The sequence below is a fragment of the Miscanthus floridulus genome, chromosome 8, assembly GCF_019320115.1.
Source record: "Miscanthus floridulus cultivar M001 chromosome 8, ASM1932011v1, whole genome shotgun sequence".
Lineage (NCBI taxonomy): Eukaryota > Viridiplantae > Streptophyta > Magnoliopsida > Poales > Poaceae > Miscanthus > Miscanthus floridulus.
In genome coordinates, this window is record NC_089587.1 from 47494739 (window position 1) to 47506678 (window position 11940).

Sequence of the window (11940 nt, forward strand, 5' to 3'; positions counted from 1 at the left end):
AGGGGACTTACTTTCAAAGATATTACATTTAGTGGCGCTTTGCATTTTCCCATGTGTAGCTTCTCAATAAAGGTTTTCCAAACACTGCCCAATAAAAAATTTGCCACGTCATCAGATATAGTTAATCATCATGTTTGTGTGTATATATAGTTGCTAGAGATACCGAAATTACCTTTGAATAATATCTATAATATCTTGGTAGTCTTGTTGTGGTTTTTTCATCGAGTCATAGATTATCAAGTGACTTTTCACCAGATTGATGTCCATTAATATCCAGTGATTGATGCATGTGTTTATAGGATATAACGCATAACACTCATTAATTAACTAGAATCAACATATGAGCCATTAAGGATGATCGACATTATTAACACTCACTTGAAGTTGTAGGGAAAGAGTATATTCTTCTTGTGGCGTTGGTTCACTAAGAAATTCATGAGGTTACTCTCTGACTTAGACTTCCAATTAGTCTTTGGAGTAACTGGGTCTTTAAATACTATATGGGGATCAATAAAACCAATTTTATTGCAGCCTTCCTTTCTGAACTCTGTCATTGTAAATCTGCATATATATAGTACTTGTTAGGATAATTTATATGCATATACACACATATGATGAGTTTAATAATAGATCGAAAGAATTAATACTTACAGGCAATAGCAGCTAATGATAACTTTGTCCAGAGAGGTCAGGTGGCATAGTTGATGAAATTATGCAAAGTCAACATACATAACATCATCGCCACGGAATCAATGTTCGTCTCTAATCTGACACCAATGCATAAGTCTCCACTGGTAGACGCCTGCATGTACCACTTGTTTAGCAGGTACATTTGCGTCCCCAGATTAGATAAGGCTTGAGGGTTGTATAGACTCTGGCCTAGTATAAATTTTTTCTTCCAAATATCAACCTCCGCCGCACTCTCAATGTTTCCATCACCAAACATCTGGTAAAGGTCGAGACCAGTCTCATCAATAAATTCACCAAGGTGATCCAAATCGACATCCGGAGGTATGTTTACCTGATGCATTAATCCTAAATTCGAACCATATTTATTACCAACAACTAGCGGGGGGACTGATTGGTGCGCTTGTTGTCCGAGTTGGGCAACTCCTTTCCCTGCCCGCTTCTTTTTCTGTGCTGACTTGGTGAGAGTGCGGTCATAGTTCGTTAACGTTGATTTGGACGGCTTACGAGATTCCCGCTGTTGTTGCTGGTAAGAAGCCACCCTTTTTCTTAGAATATCTGAAGCTACGAAAAAGTATGGTTTCTTCGGGTTTCTCCTTGCTTCTTGATTCTTTTTAAGTTTGTCATAGAATCTAGACATATCTTTTTTATATGCATCAGTTCCTTCTTCCTTCTCTTCAGATATTATTTTGGGAATAGCCCTTGGTTTCACGGTGGCTTTCTTTGCCGGCGGGGACTGGTTCTTCGTTTGCGGGGCTGGCCTCTTGCTAGGCTTCTTGGTAGGCGGGGTCGGGGGAGGCGTTGGAGACCTCCTTGGAGGTGGTGGCTGCGGCGTTGGAGACCTCCTTGGAGGTGGCGGCTGCGGCGTTGGAGACCTCCTTGGAGATGGTGTGGATGCAGCCTCGCCTTCCAACACAATGTCATCGTACAGAGCACTATGATGATCTGGCGATTGAACAATTGGATTTAGGTTGGGGGGGGATCTGCTACAAAAAAAGGAATGACATATTATTATGAGAAAATTGTTAATTATTTAAGCCAATACAAATTAATGATGTAGTGTTTTCATCTGCACGTACCTATGGTGAGGTAGTTTAGGAGGAGGTGGAGCCGACATCCTGGGAATGATGATGTAGCGCTTGCGCCATAGAATGAATGTCTTCTCTGCTTCTCCTAGAGTCTTCTCGCCATCACCTCTAGGAATGTCAAGAGGCAAATCACTAAAACCTTTTTAGCTTTATCTACCGAGATGGTAGCATATCCTTCTTGGATTATATTCCCATGAATCCTTGGTGTCTTGGTTTGATTGATAGGACTAACAAGACCGATAGCCACCTTGATTGTGGAATTCCCCTTCGGAATGTGTAGCTCACACGATGTACAAGGTTCAGTGACGTCATCCAAAGGGAAGCGCAGTCCTGTGTCCCCTTGATTTGGTATCTCTGTGGAAGCTAAGCTGCTTTTCAACCGAACAGATTGGCTAATGTTGATTCCTGGCTCTGATGCCTGCTTGCTTGCACTCACTGCTATTTGCACTTGCCTTCTGATTTCCTCCTACATTCTCGCTTCAAGGTTTTTTTCCCGCTCCTATGCTTCATGCACCGCTTCCTCCAACCTCTGGAGCTGTTGTGCCTCTTCTTCCTTCTTTCTCTGGTGGCTTCTGTAGGAAGGTCTGTCCTGAGAGAATCCATGCTCCCACGAGACACTTCCTTTGCCTCTAGTTCGGCCACCATGTTTAATAGTCCCGATGGCGTATGTCAGCTCATCCTTCTCTCTGTTGGGCCTGAACGCACCACTAGCAGTAGCTCTCTGAGTATAAAACAATCTTTCTACTGCTTCTTGCAGTCTTGCACCATAAACGCACTTCCCTATCTCCTGGTCCAGTGTTCCCCCATGAGCGAAAAACCAATTCTTTGCACGTTCTCCCCACTCGAGTGATTCTGGTGTGATACCCTTGGCAAGAAGGTCTGCTTCTATTTTGTTCTACTTCTTAATGATAGTCGGGTAGCCACCTGATCCCAAGTTATGGTGGTATATCTTCTGTTGGGCATTACGTTGGTTCTTTATCACCCAACTCACACCCTCTTCTGAAGTCTTGTACTGTACAAACTCATCCCAATAGGGCCTCTGCTTTGAGATCGGGCCTGGGACAGTAAAATCTGGTGCTATGTTCTTCTTGACATACGTCGTGTATAGGTGTTTCTTCCAAGTTTGAAACTGGGTGGCCATCTTCTTCATTGCCCAATCCCTAACTCGCTCCTTCAATTCATCACCATCTATTATATCATCATAACCATCTGTTTGGAGCGTGAAATATACCAAGACATCTTTCCAAATTAACGTCTTATCACGATCGGAGACAAAACTGATATGAGGAGCATTGGTCTTCTTCTTCCATTCGCGGGTACTGATCAGGAGCCAGTCCCGTACAGGGTAACCACAGTGGTGCATGAATTTCATTTTATTTGGCCCCCTCGGTTCGCCTGTATCCACATTGAACTCTGAGATGATGAAGCGGCCCTCCAATGGCTTTTTGGGACCTCGAACATTTTTACTCTTCGTTGTAGTTGTTGATGTTGATCCAGAGGGCTACAAAACATAAACATTATTTTTAATGTCATGAGCACACATAAGACATATGATAATATATATAGCTAATAATAAAAAAATATACTTGGCCAATATGTTGTTGCTCATTTTGTTCAAGAGCTAAGTACTGACTCCCGTCATCTACATCCTCTTGCACGTTATTTTTAGCACCATCATCGCCGGCAACTTGAGTGCTAGTGTTGATCAAATTCATCATCAACTCCTCCTCATCCATGTTTCTCGGGTAAGCCATCTAGCTTCAAAAAACAAAACCAATATATAGTACGTCAAATCTTTGCTTACATGCGTAAAATCTTTCGCCATATAAACCCTAAACCCTAAACAAGTAGGTTTTGACGGGTGAAGGTTGGTTTGTATGATAAGAAGAATCAGGAAGCGAGTAGGTTTTGGCGGTGGTCTCGCCTGAAATAAAAGGGGGGCGTCGCTACGCATTAGGTTTTATTAAACAGAAAATAGCGAGCCTCGCCTGAAAGAAAGGGGGCATCGTTGCGCGTCAAGTTTCTGAACACACCTCTTCAAAACACACCTCGCATGCCATATCCCTCACCATCTCCAAACATCAGGAGCATCCTCTTCAAAACCCACCAAAAATGATCGAATGAGGGCGGCGTAACCCTAAACCCTAGGGTGAACGAGGGCGGCGGCGCTCCACCGTATAAACCCTAAACCCTAGGGCGAACGAGGGTGGCGGTGCTCCACCGTATAAACCCTAGGGCGAACGAGGGCGGTGGTGCTCCGCCGTATAAACCCTAGGGCGAACGAGGGTGGCCGTGCTCCGCCGTATACATAGAAACGCATGGCGCTTATACATAGAAACGCATGGCGCTTATAGATGGCGCGTATACACTGGAATTTTTTTCGATCTGTTCCTTTGGCGCTTTCTTTCTTATAATAGTTAGCGCGACAGAGAATAATTCCCGTCTGAACGCCGTGTGCGACGTGCCATGAAAATTAGTTAAGTATACGTTTGGGTTTGTGATCGATACACACATTTGTTGACATACGTACGTATGCAAGTGACAACCAACAAAGTTTCGCTACTATATCAAAGCATGCACGTAGGAAAAGAAAACGTGAACAACATGTACGTACGGTTACCATGATCGTGAACTTGCCTAAAACATGTGTTTCATGCATGGAGATGGAATAGGATCGGAGCAAGCACAGCGTACCTTGGGGCGGCCGGTGGTGTGGCCGCGCATCTAGATGGGGCGAGGGTACCGGCGGTGTGGCCGTGCATCTGGCCGGGGTGGCCGGGCAGCAGCTGGCGCCGCGAGGTCATCGGCACATGGGGTGGCGTGGGGACCGCGGACGCACGCGAGGCGGTGGCGACGATCGACGTCGGGCGGGGTGGCGGCGGCATCCTCGGTGTGGTGGGCCGAGTGGCGTGGGCGCAGGGGGAGAGGAATCGGCGAAGAACGCAAGGAAGAAGATGGCACTGGTATATATATGCTATGCCCTTTTACTCCTAGTGTCATCCCCCCATCGGGAGTAAAGGTTCTTTACTCCCAGTGCGGGTTATCAACCAGGAGTAAAGGTATACCTTTACTCCCGGTTGGTAATAAGCACCGGGAGTAAAGGTTTTTTTGGCGGGCCACGAAACTGCAGGCCACCTTTACTCCCGGGTGGGCTTCCAACCTAGGAGTAAAGGTGGGCTGCAGATTCGTTTCCCGCGTGTTTTAAGCAAATTTTTTAATAGAAATGCAATAGTCTTGTTAAATACATAGTAAATTAAATAAAAGGCATAAAATTATTTTGTTAAAAATATGGATTTTCTTTTTCTTTATTGCACATAGGAAAAATCTATAACCTAACTTTCTTTATTTTTTGTTACAATTATAAAACATAATGTAACTAATATTTATTATTTTGTTAATGCAAAAATGTAGTATTTAATTAAAATTATTAAAACTATTGGTTTTGGACAGGAAATTTGTTTTCACATCATTTTAACGTTAATGTTTTAATTTTTCATCACTCAATATCCTAATTTACCTTTTTGAGAGAGAAATCCCACCAAATCAAACATTGATTTAATTTGAAACATGACATAATAAACATCTGAATTCACAATTATTACATAATATCTCAAACACACACTATATTAAATCACTATATCATCAAGTGGGCACAACAGTGAACTTCTTCTTTACGTATATCCCTTGGTTATGATCGCGTCATAACCATGGAGTGTCCTCATCATTTACCAAGATGCTAGGGTCTTTGTTCACTTTGAAGGGCGGAATTCGGTCATCTTTTTCATAATCTTCTGACATGTTCAACTTGTCCTCAATTCCCATGATGACTCTTTTCCCTGAAAGAACTATGTGGCACTCTGGCTCTTTGGTTGAGTCATTATCATTTTTCCCTCTTTTTAGTTTGGTAGACATATCATTGACATAGAACACCTGATTCACATCCTTGGCAAGGACGAATGGTTCGTCTTTGTACCTAATATTACTAAGGTCTACTGTTGTCATTCCATACTCATTGTCTACTATTACCCCGCCTCCGGTCACCTTGACCCATTGGCACTTGAACAATGGGATCTTCAAAGTAGCTGCATATTCTAGTTCCCATATTTCATCTATGCGTCCATAATATGTCTGCTTATTCCCATTCGGGTCTGTGGCATCTATGCGGACACCACTTTTTTGGTTGGTACTCCTCTTATCTTGGGCTACTGTGTAGAATATGTTCCCATTTATCTCGTACCCTTTATATGTGACGATATGCCATGATGGTTGCATAGTCAATAAATACAGTTGCTCATGGATGCTCTCATCACCTTGACATTTTTTTCGCAACCAACCGCCAAAAGTTTCCATGTGCTTACGCGTAATCCAAGCTTCAGTCTTCCCTAGAAACTCAGATCGTAAGAGATCCTTGTGTGTCTCAATATACGAATCTACCAAAGAGGAGTTCTGTAGAACTATGTAGTGCGCTTTATTGAAATAATCATCATCCATACCAATATATGTTTGCCTCCCTAGTGTCCCCTTTCCGCTTAGTCTCCCCTCATGTCTCGATTCAGGAACACCAATCGAGTCAAGGTCGGGAATAAAGTCAACACAGAACTCAATGACCTCTTCTGTTCCATAGCCCTTGGCGATGCTTCCTTCTAGGTGAGCACGGTTGTGAACATATTTCTTCAGGACTCCCATAAATCTCTCTAAGGGGAACATGTTGTGTAGGAACATAGGACCGAGAATGAAAATCTCCTTGACTAGGTGAACTAGGAGGTGTGTCATGATATCAAAGAAGAAAGGAGGGAACACCAACTCAAAGATGACGAGACATTGAACCACATCATTCTATAGTTTAGCTAGATCAGTTGGATCAATTGCCTTCTGAGAAATTGCATTGAGGAATGCACATAGCTTCACGGTGGCTAGACGTACATTTGGAGGTAGAATTCCTCTTAATGCAACTGGAAGTAATTGCGTCATGAGAACGTGATAGTCATGGGACTTTAAGTTACAAAATTTCTTCTCTGGCACATTTATAATACCCTTTATATTCGAGGAGAATCTAGATGGTACCTTGATGTTGTTTAAGCATTCAAACATGATTTCCTTCTCCTCTTTGTTTAGAGTGTAGCTGGCAGGACATAAGTAATGGCGTCCATCATCTGTCTTCTCTAGATGCAGGTTGTCTCTTTCTCTCAAACAACGCAGGTCCTGTCGTGCTTCAAATGTGTCCTTAGGCTTTCCATACACACCCATGAAGCCTAGCAGATTCACACAAAGATTCTTCGTCAGGTGCATCACGTCGATCGAGCTATGGACCTCTAGGACTTGCCAATAGGGTAGGTCCCAAAATATGGACTTCTTCTTCCACATGGGTGCGTGACCATTAGCGTCGTTCGAAACAGGTTGGCTGCCATGTCCTTTTCCAAAGACGACTTTCACATCATTGACCATATCAAGTACATCCTCACCGGTTCGGTTGCGAGGCTTGGTCAGGTGGTCTGCCTTTCCTTTAAAATGCTTGCCTTTCTTTCTTACGGGGTGATTTGCAGGAAGAAATCGACGATGGCCAAGGTACATGACCTTTTGGCATTTTTTCAAGAATACACCTCTAATATCACCGAAGCAGTGTGTGCATGCATTATATCCCTTGTTTGACTGTCCTAAAAGATTACTTAGAGCAGGCCAATCATTGATTGTTATGAACAACAATGCTCGCAGATCAAAGTGTTCCTGTTTGTACTCATCCCACACACGTACACCTTCTTTATTCCACAAAATGAGAAGTTCGTCAATAAGTGGTCTCAGGTACACATCGATGTCATTGCCAGGTTGCTTCGGGCCTTGGATGAGCACAGGCATCATAATGAACTTCCGCTTCATGCATAACCAAGGAGGAATGTTGTAGATACTTAGAGTAATAGGCCAAGTGCTATGACTACTGTTCTGATCTCCAAAAGGATTGATACCATCTGTACTTAAAGCAAACCTTAAGTTTCTTGCGTCATTTGCAAACTCCGGGAATTCTCTGTCGATTGCTCTCCACTGGGACCCATCAGCAGGGTGTCTCAACATATTGTCTACCTTACAGTCTTCTTTGTGCCATCGCAACAATTTTGCATGTTCTTTGTTTCTGAACAGACATTTCAAGCGTGGTATTATAGGAGCATACCACATAACCTTGGCAGGCATTTTCTTCCGCGGACGTTCGCCCTCAACATCACCAGGGTCATCTCGCCTGATCTTATACCGCGATGCATGGCATACCGGGCATGCATCCAATTTCTCGTACTCTTTGCCATGGTACAGGATGCAGTCATTAGGACATGCATGTATCTTCTCAATTTCTAGCCCCATAGGACAGACAACTTGTTTTGCTTCGTAGGTAGTGGCGGGCAATTCATTGTCCTTCGGAAGCATCTTCTTTTGGATTTTTAGTAACTCTCCAAATCCCTTATTAGATACACCATTCTTTGCCTTCCATTGCAGCAATTCTAGTGTGGTTCCCAACTTTTTCTGCCCTGCATCACAAGTTGGGTACAACAATTTCTTGTGATCTTCTAGCATCCGCTCGAACTTGATCTTCTCCTTTTCACTTTCACATTCTCTTTGTGCGTCATGAATGACCTGACAAAGATCATCAGCCGGATGAGCTATTTGGTGGGAGACCATTATGGGGAGTGGGCTTCGATGGAATACCATCCCGCAACGGGGCTTCGCTAGGATGCCATTATCAAGTGCGATACAACCGCTAGAATGCCATCCGAGGGAATTTGGAGCCTTTTATTCCCCTTCTACCCCTCCCTTCTCTCTTTTCCTTTCACGGTCGCGATTGAGACGGACGGAACGGGAGCCACGAACAGATCGAGCTCTCGCCTCTTCTCCTCCATCACCGAGGTACCCCACGGCCGCCCGCTCGATCCGCCTTCCCATGCCCGGCCAATCCCCCGCAACCGCGAGCTCCCCCACGCCTTTAGATGCCTGACAAGTGGAAGGAGGGCGCCAGCAACACCAACAAGAGCGGCGGCCGCAAGATCAACGAAAACAAGCTCCTCTCCAAGAAGAACAGGTCAGCTCTCCCCTCATCCTCCCTTCCCCTGCCCCTGTCGAGCCTTCTCCCCTACTACTAGTAGTTCTTTGTGGTCAGGGTTGGGCTGACATCACGCGCGAATAGCTGATGCCTGTTGCTTGGGCTCCCAATTTCGTTTTCTGGGATACCTTCAACAGATCAGGGTAGGAGCTTTGGTTTTCTTTAATAAAGAGGCAAATCACCAGAGTTAATGGCTCTACTAGTCATGAAGATAGTATACAGTAAGTCAGTAACCAATCAATCAAACAAATTGTTTGCTGGTCCAACTCAATCGACAGGCTGGTAGACTTGATTTCTTGAATTTTGAGCCACCTAAATCATTTAATTTTAGAATATTGTGTTAGCCCTCATTTTTTTCCCTTAAAGCCTTCAACTGAATCAGACTGATAGTATGTCGGTTGTACTAGAGTACAGGCTCTTGTTCTTCACAGTTTGGTACCACGATGGTGGTAGCATGGTAGCCTAATGCCCCCTCAAAGTTCCCCCCCCAAAAAAAAGTTCCAAAAAAGCCCCCTCAAAGTTTATCTCTCTTCAATGCAGGGCCGTAGTAAGGATGGCCTCCTTAGTTCTTAACTGATAGTGAATTATTTGTTGCAAGTGTCACAGATCTGGAAGACAACAAGGCACATGTTCCACAAGGATTTCTTTCTATAAATGATAAACTTTGGTCTTATCGGAGAAAGTGTCATGCCAACTGTTGTCTCGGTTAACATAGGAATATGAAGAAACCACCTTCCAAATTAATGAATGTTTCATTACTAGTTGTGGGAATACACAGGGGAGATAGAAAAGGTGAGAAGGAATATGAGTTCTGATGTTGTAAGGTACGGAAACAGGTGCTAGCTAGGGTTTCATATGGATATGGGGTGGTAGGGGATAAGGATTTCCAGTTTTTATTTAGGAATCTTTAATCAAAATTCATATTTATTTGATCCTTATGTTCAAGCAAGGTGCTCTTGAATTTCCATGGAAATATCATGTGTCACCAGTGTGTGGCTGATATCCTGTTTGTTTGGTCAGGAGTCAAGATCTGTTCCTTCTAAATATGTTGCTTAAAATTTTAACTGAGTTTTCTGTATCTACGGATTCTTTAGCCTCATTGGATATTTTCCAGAACAAGCTATATGTTTTTGTTGTCTCTATTGAAATCACAGTATGTTCTTTTTTGTAACTTAATATTCAAATCACATCTGTTGTCCATTGAAGGTAATATTGTGATTGTGGTCTAATTCTACACACTTCTGCTTAATCACAGGTGGACTCCATATGGAAACACCAAATGTATAATCTGCAAGCAACAGGTGCACCAGGACGCAAAATATTGCCACACCTGTGCTTACTCGAAAGGTAAGAAACACACTAGAAAGGGAACAGGGTAAATGAATTTTAAGTGCATTGACACATTCGAAGTAATACTATCATATAGTTCATGACTTAACAAAATGCTTCTGAAATTAGTTAATTCCTTATTCTGATCATAATATTGATTTTTTCCAGGAGTGTGCGCAATGTGTGGGAAGCAAGTGTTGGACACGAAGCTCTACAAGCAAAGCAACGTGTGAGCTGTACTATATTGCTAATAACTTGTATGAAAACTTGTACGCTCAATACAATCGAGCTGTCGACAATAGTTGTGTTAACAAAGTATGTACTTGACTAACAATTCTGGAACATTAAATGTCTCCAAAATCAAAGCTCCAGTGACTTTATGCGAGCGAGTTTGTGTGTTGCATCACAAAGAATCTGTTGTGGCTATTGCAACTAAAAGTGACACATTTTGTGTTTTGACATCGCAACTGTATCTAGCATAAATTTCATTTTAGAATCAGAATTCCTATGGCCTCCATGACAGCAGTTTCTGAAGGGTACCTCGGCGACGGAGGAGAAGAGCCCGAGAGCTCGATCCGTTCGTGGCTCCCGTTCCATCCGTCCCAATCGCGACCGTGAAAGGAAAAGAGAGAAGGGAGGGGTAGAAGGGGAATAAAAGGCTCTAAATTCCCTCGGATGGCATTCTAGCGGTTGTGTCGCACTTGATAATGGCATCCTGGCGAAGCCCCGTTGCGGGATGGCATTCCGTCGAAGCCCACTTCCCATAATGGTCTCTCACCGAATAGCCCCAGCCGGATCATCTTCTGTGGCTACCTCTTCTTCAGCTTCTCCCATTGCAGTATCATTGAAACACGCACCATCGGGAATAATATCATTGTCGTCCCATTGTTCTTCTTCACCTTCTTCCATTACAACACTGGTTTCTCCGTGCTTCGTCCAACAAATATAGTTTGACATGAAACCCGACTTGAACAAGTGTGAATGAAGAGTCTTTGAGCAAGGATATTCCACCGTATTCTTACATATGGCACATGGACAGCACATAAAACCGTCGTGTTTGTTTGCCTCGGCCGCACGTAACAAAGAATACACGCCGTCAATGAACTCTTGGGAGCGGCGATCAGCATTGTACATCCAATGCCGGCTCATCTGCATTACATGACATAAATACCATATTAAAACCTAGATCATAATTAATTATTTATACAACATGCGTGCCACCACAAAAGGTACAAATTTATGAAAGCATCGCTACAATGTAGACAATCCCAACTACCACTAAAAGAACTAAAGCTAAAATACATTTCAGGAGCACAAGGATTTCGCGACCAATCTCAACTAAAACAGACAGATCCCCCGATTGTGCAACATCTTTGGGCTTCTTCTGCTGGATCACTACCTCATTAGCCGCCGTATCTGTCTGTTGTGCAGGATATTTTTGCACGAGTTCAACATACTCTTCCTTCCAGTAGAAGCATGAACATCGTCCACTGCCATCCCACTGAAATTAAAACAAAAAATTAGAACTTTAATCACAACCTCATGAAAATAGATATAAACTAACCATAATCATTAAATACGATAAAATAACTCATATTGCGATCCGGACACTTGTAGAAGATACGATCCTTGTTGGGACCCTCTTTCTTCACTCGGTACTCCATCACAATCTTTGTCTCATCACGACACTTGCTGCATGGAATGAGAGGGAGGCCCGGCCTAAGTCGCTTTGGAAACCCATGAGAGGCCGAGGAC

General features: G+C 43.3%; 1 protein-coding gene across 1 annotated transcript; it reads left to right on the forward strand.

The window, feature by feature from the left end:
- The first annotated feature begins 8743 nt into the window (after positions 1–8743).
- On the forward strand, positions 8744–10418 carry LOC136471895 (uncharacterized). The gene is made up of 3 exons (XM_066469646.1): positions 8744–8835; positions 10112–10203; positions 10354–10418. The coding sequence occupies exons 1-3, from the start codon at positions 8744–8746 to the stop codon at positions 10416–10418; spliced, it is 249 nt and encodes an 82-aa protein (XP_066325743.1).
- Positions 10419–11940: the final 1522 nt, after the last annotated feature.

What these genes read in the sequence shown, in the direction of transcription:
- LOC136471895 (XM_066469646.1), top strand. Translation starts at nt 8,744, where the DNA reads ATGCCTGACAAGTGGAAGGAGGGCGCCAGCAACACCAACAAGAGCGGC. An exon ending in CTCCTCTCCAAGAAGAACAG is followed by an intron (nt 8,836 to 10,111) that starts GTCAGCTCTCCC and finishes GCTTAATCACAG; the next exon opens with GTGGACTCCATATGGAAACA. An exon ending in CACCTGTGCTTACTCGAAAG is followed by an intron (nt 10,204 to 10,353) that starts GTAAGAAACACA and finishes GATTTTTTCCAG; the next exon opens with GAGTGTGCGCAATGTGTGGG.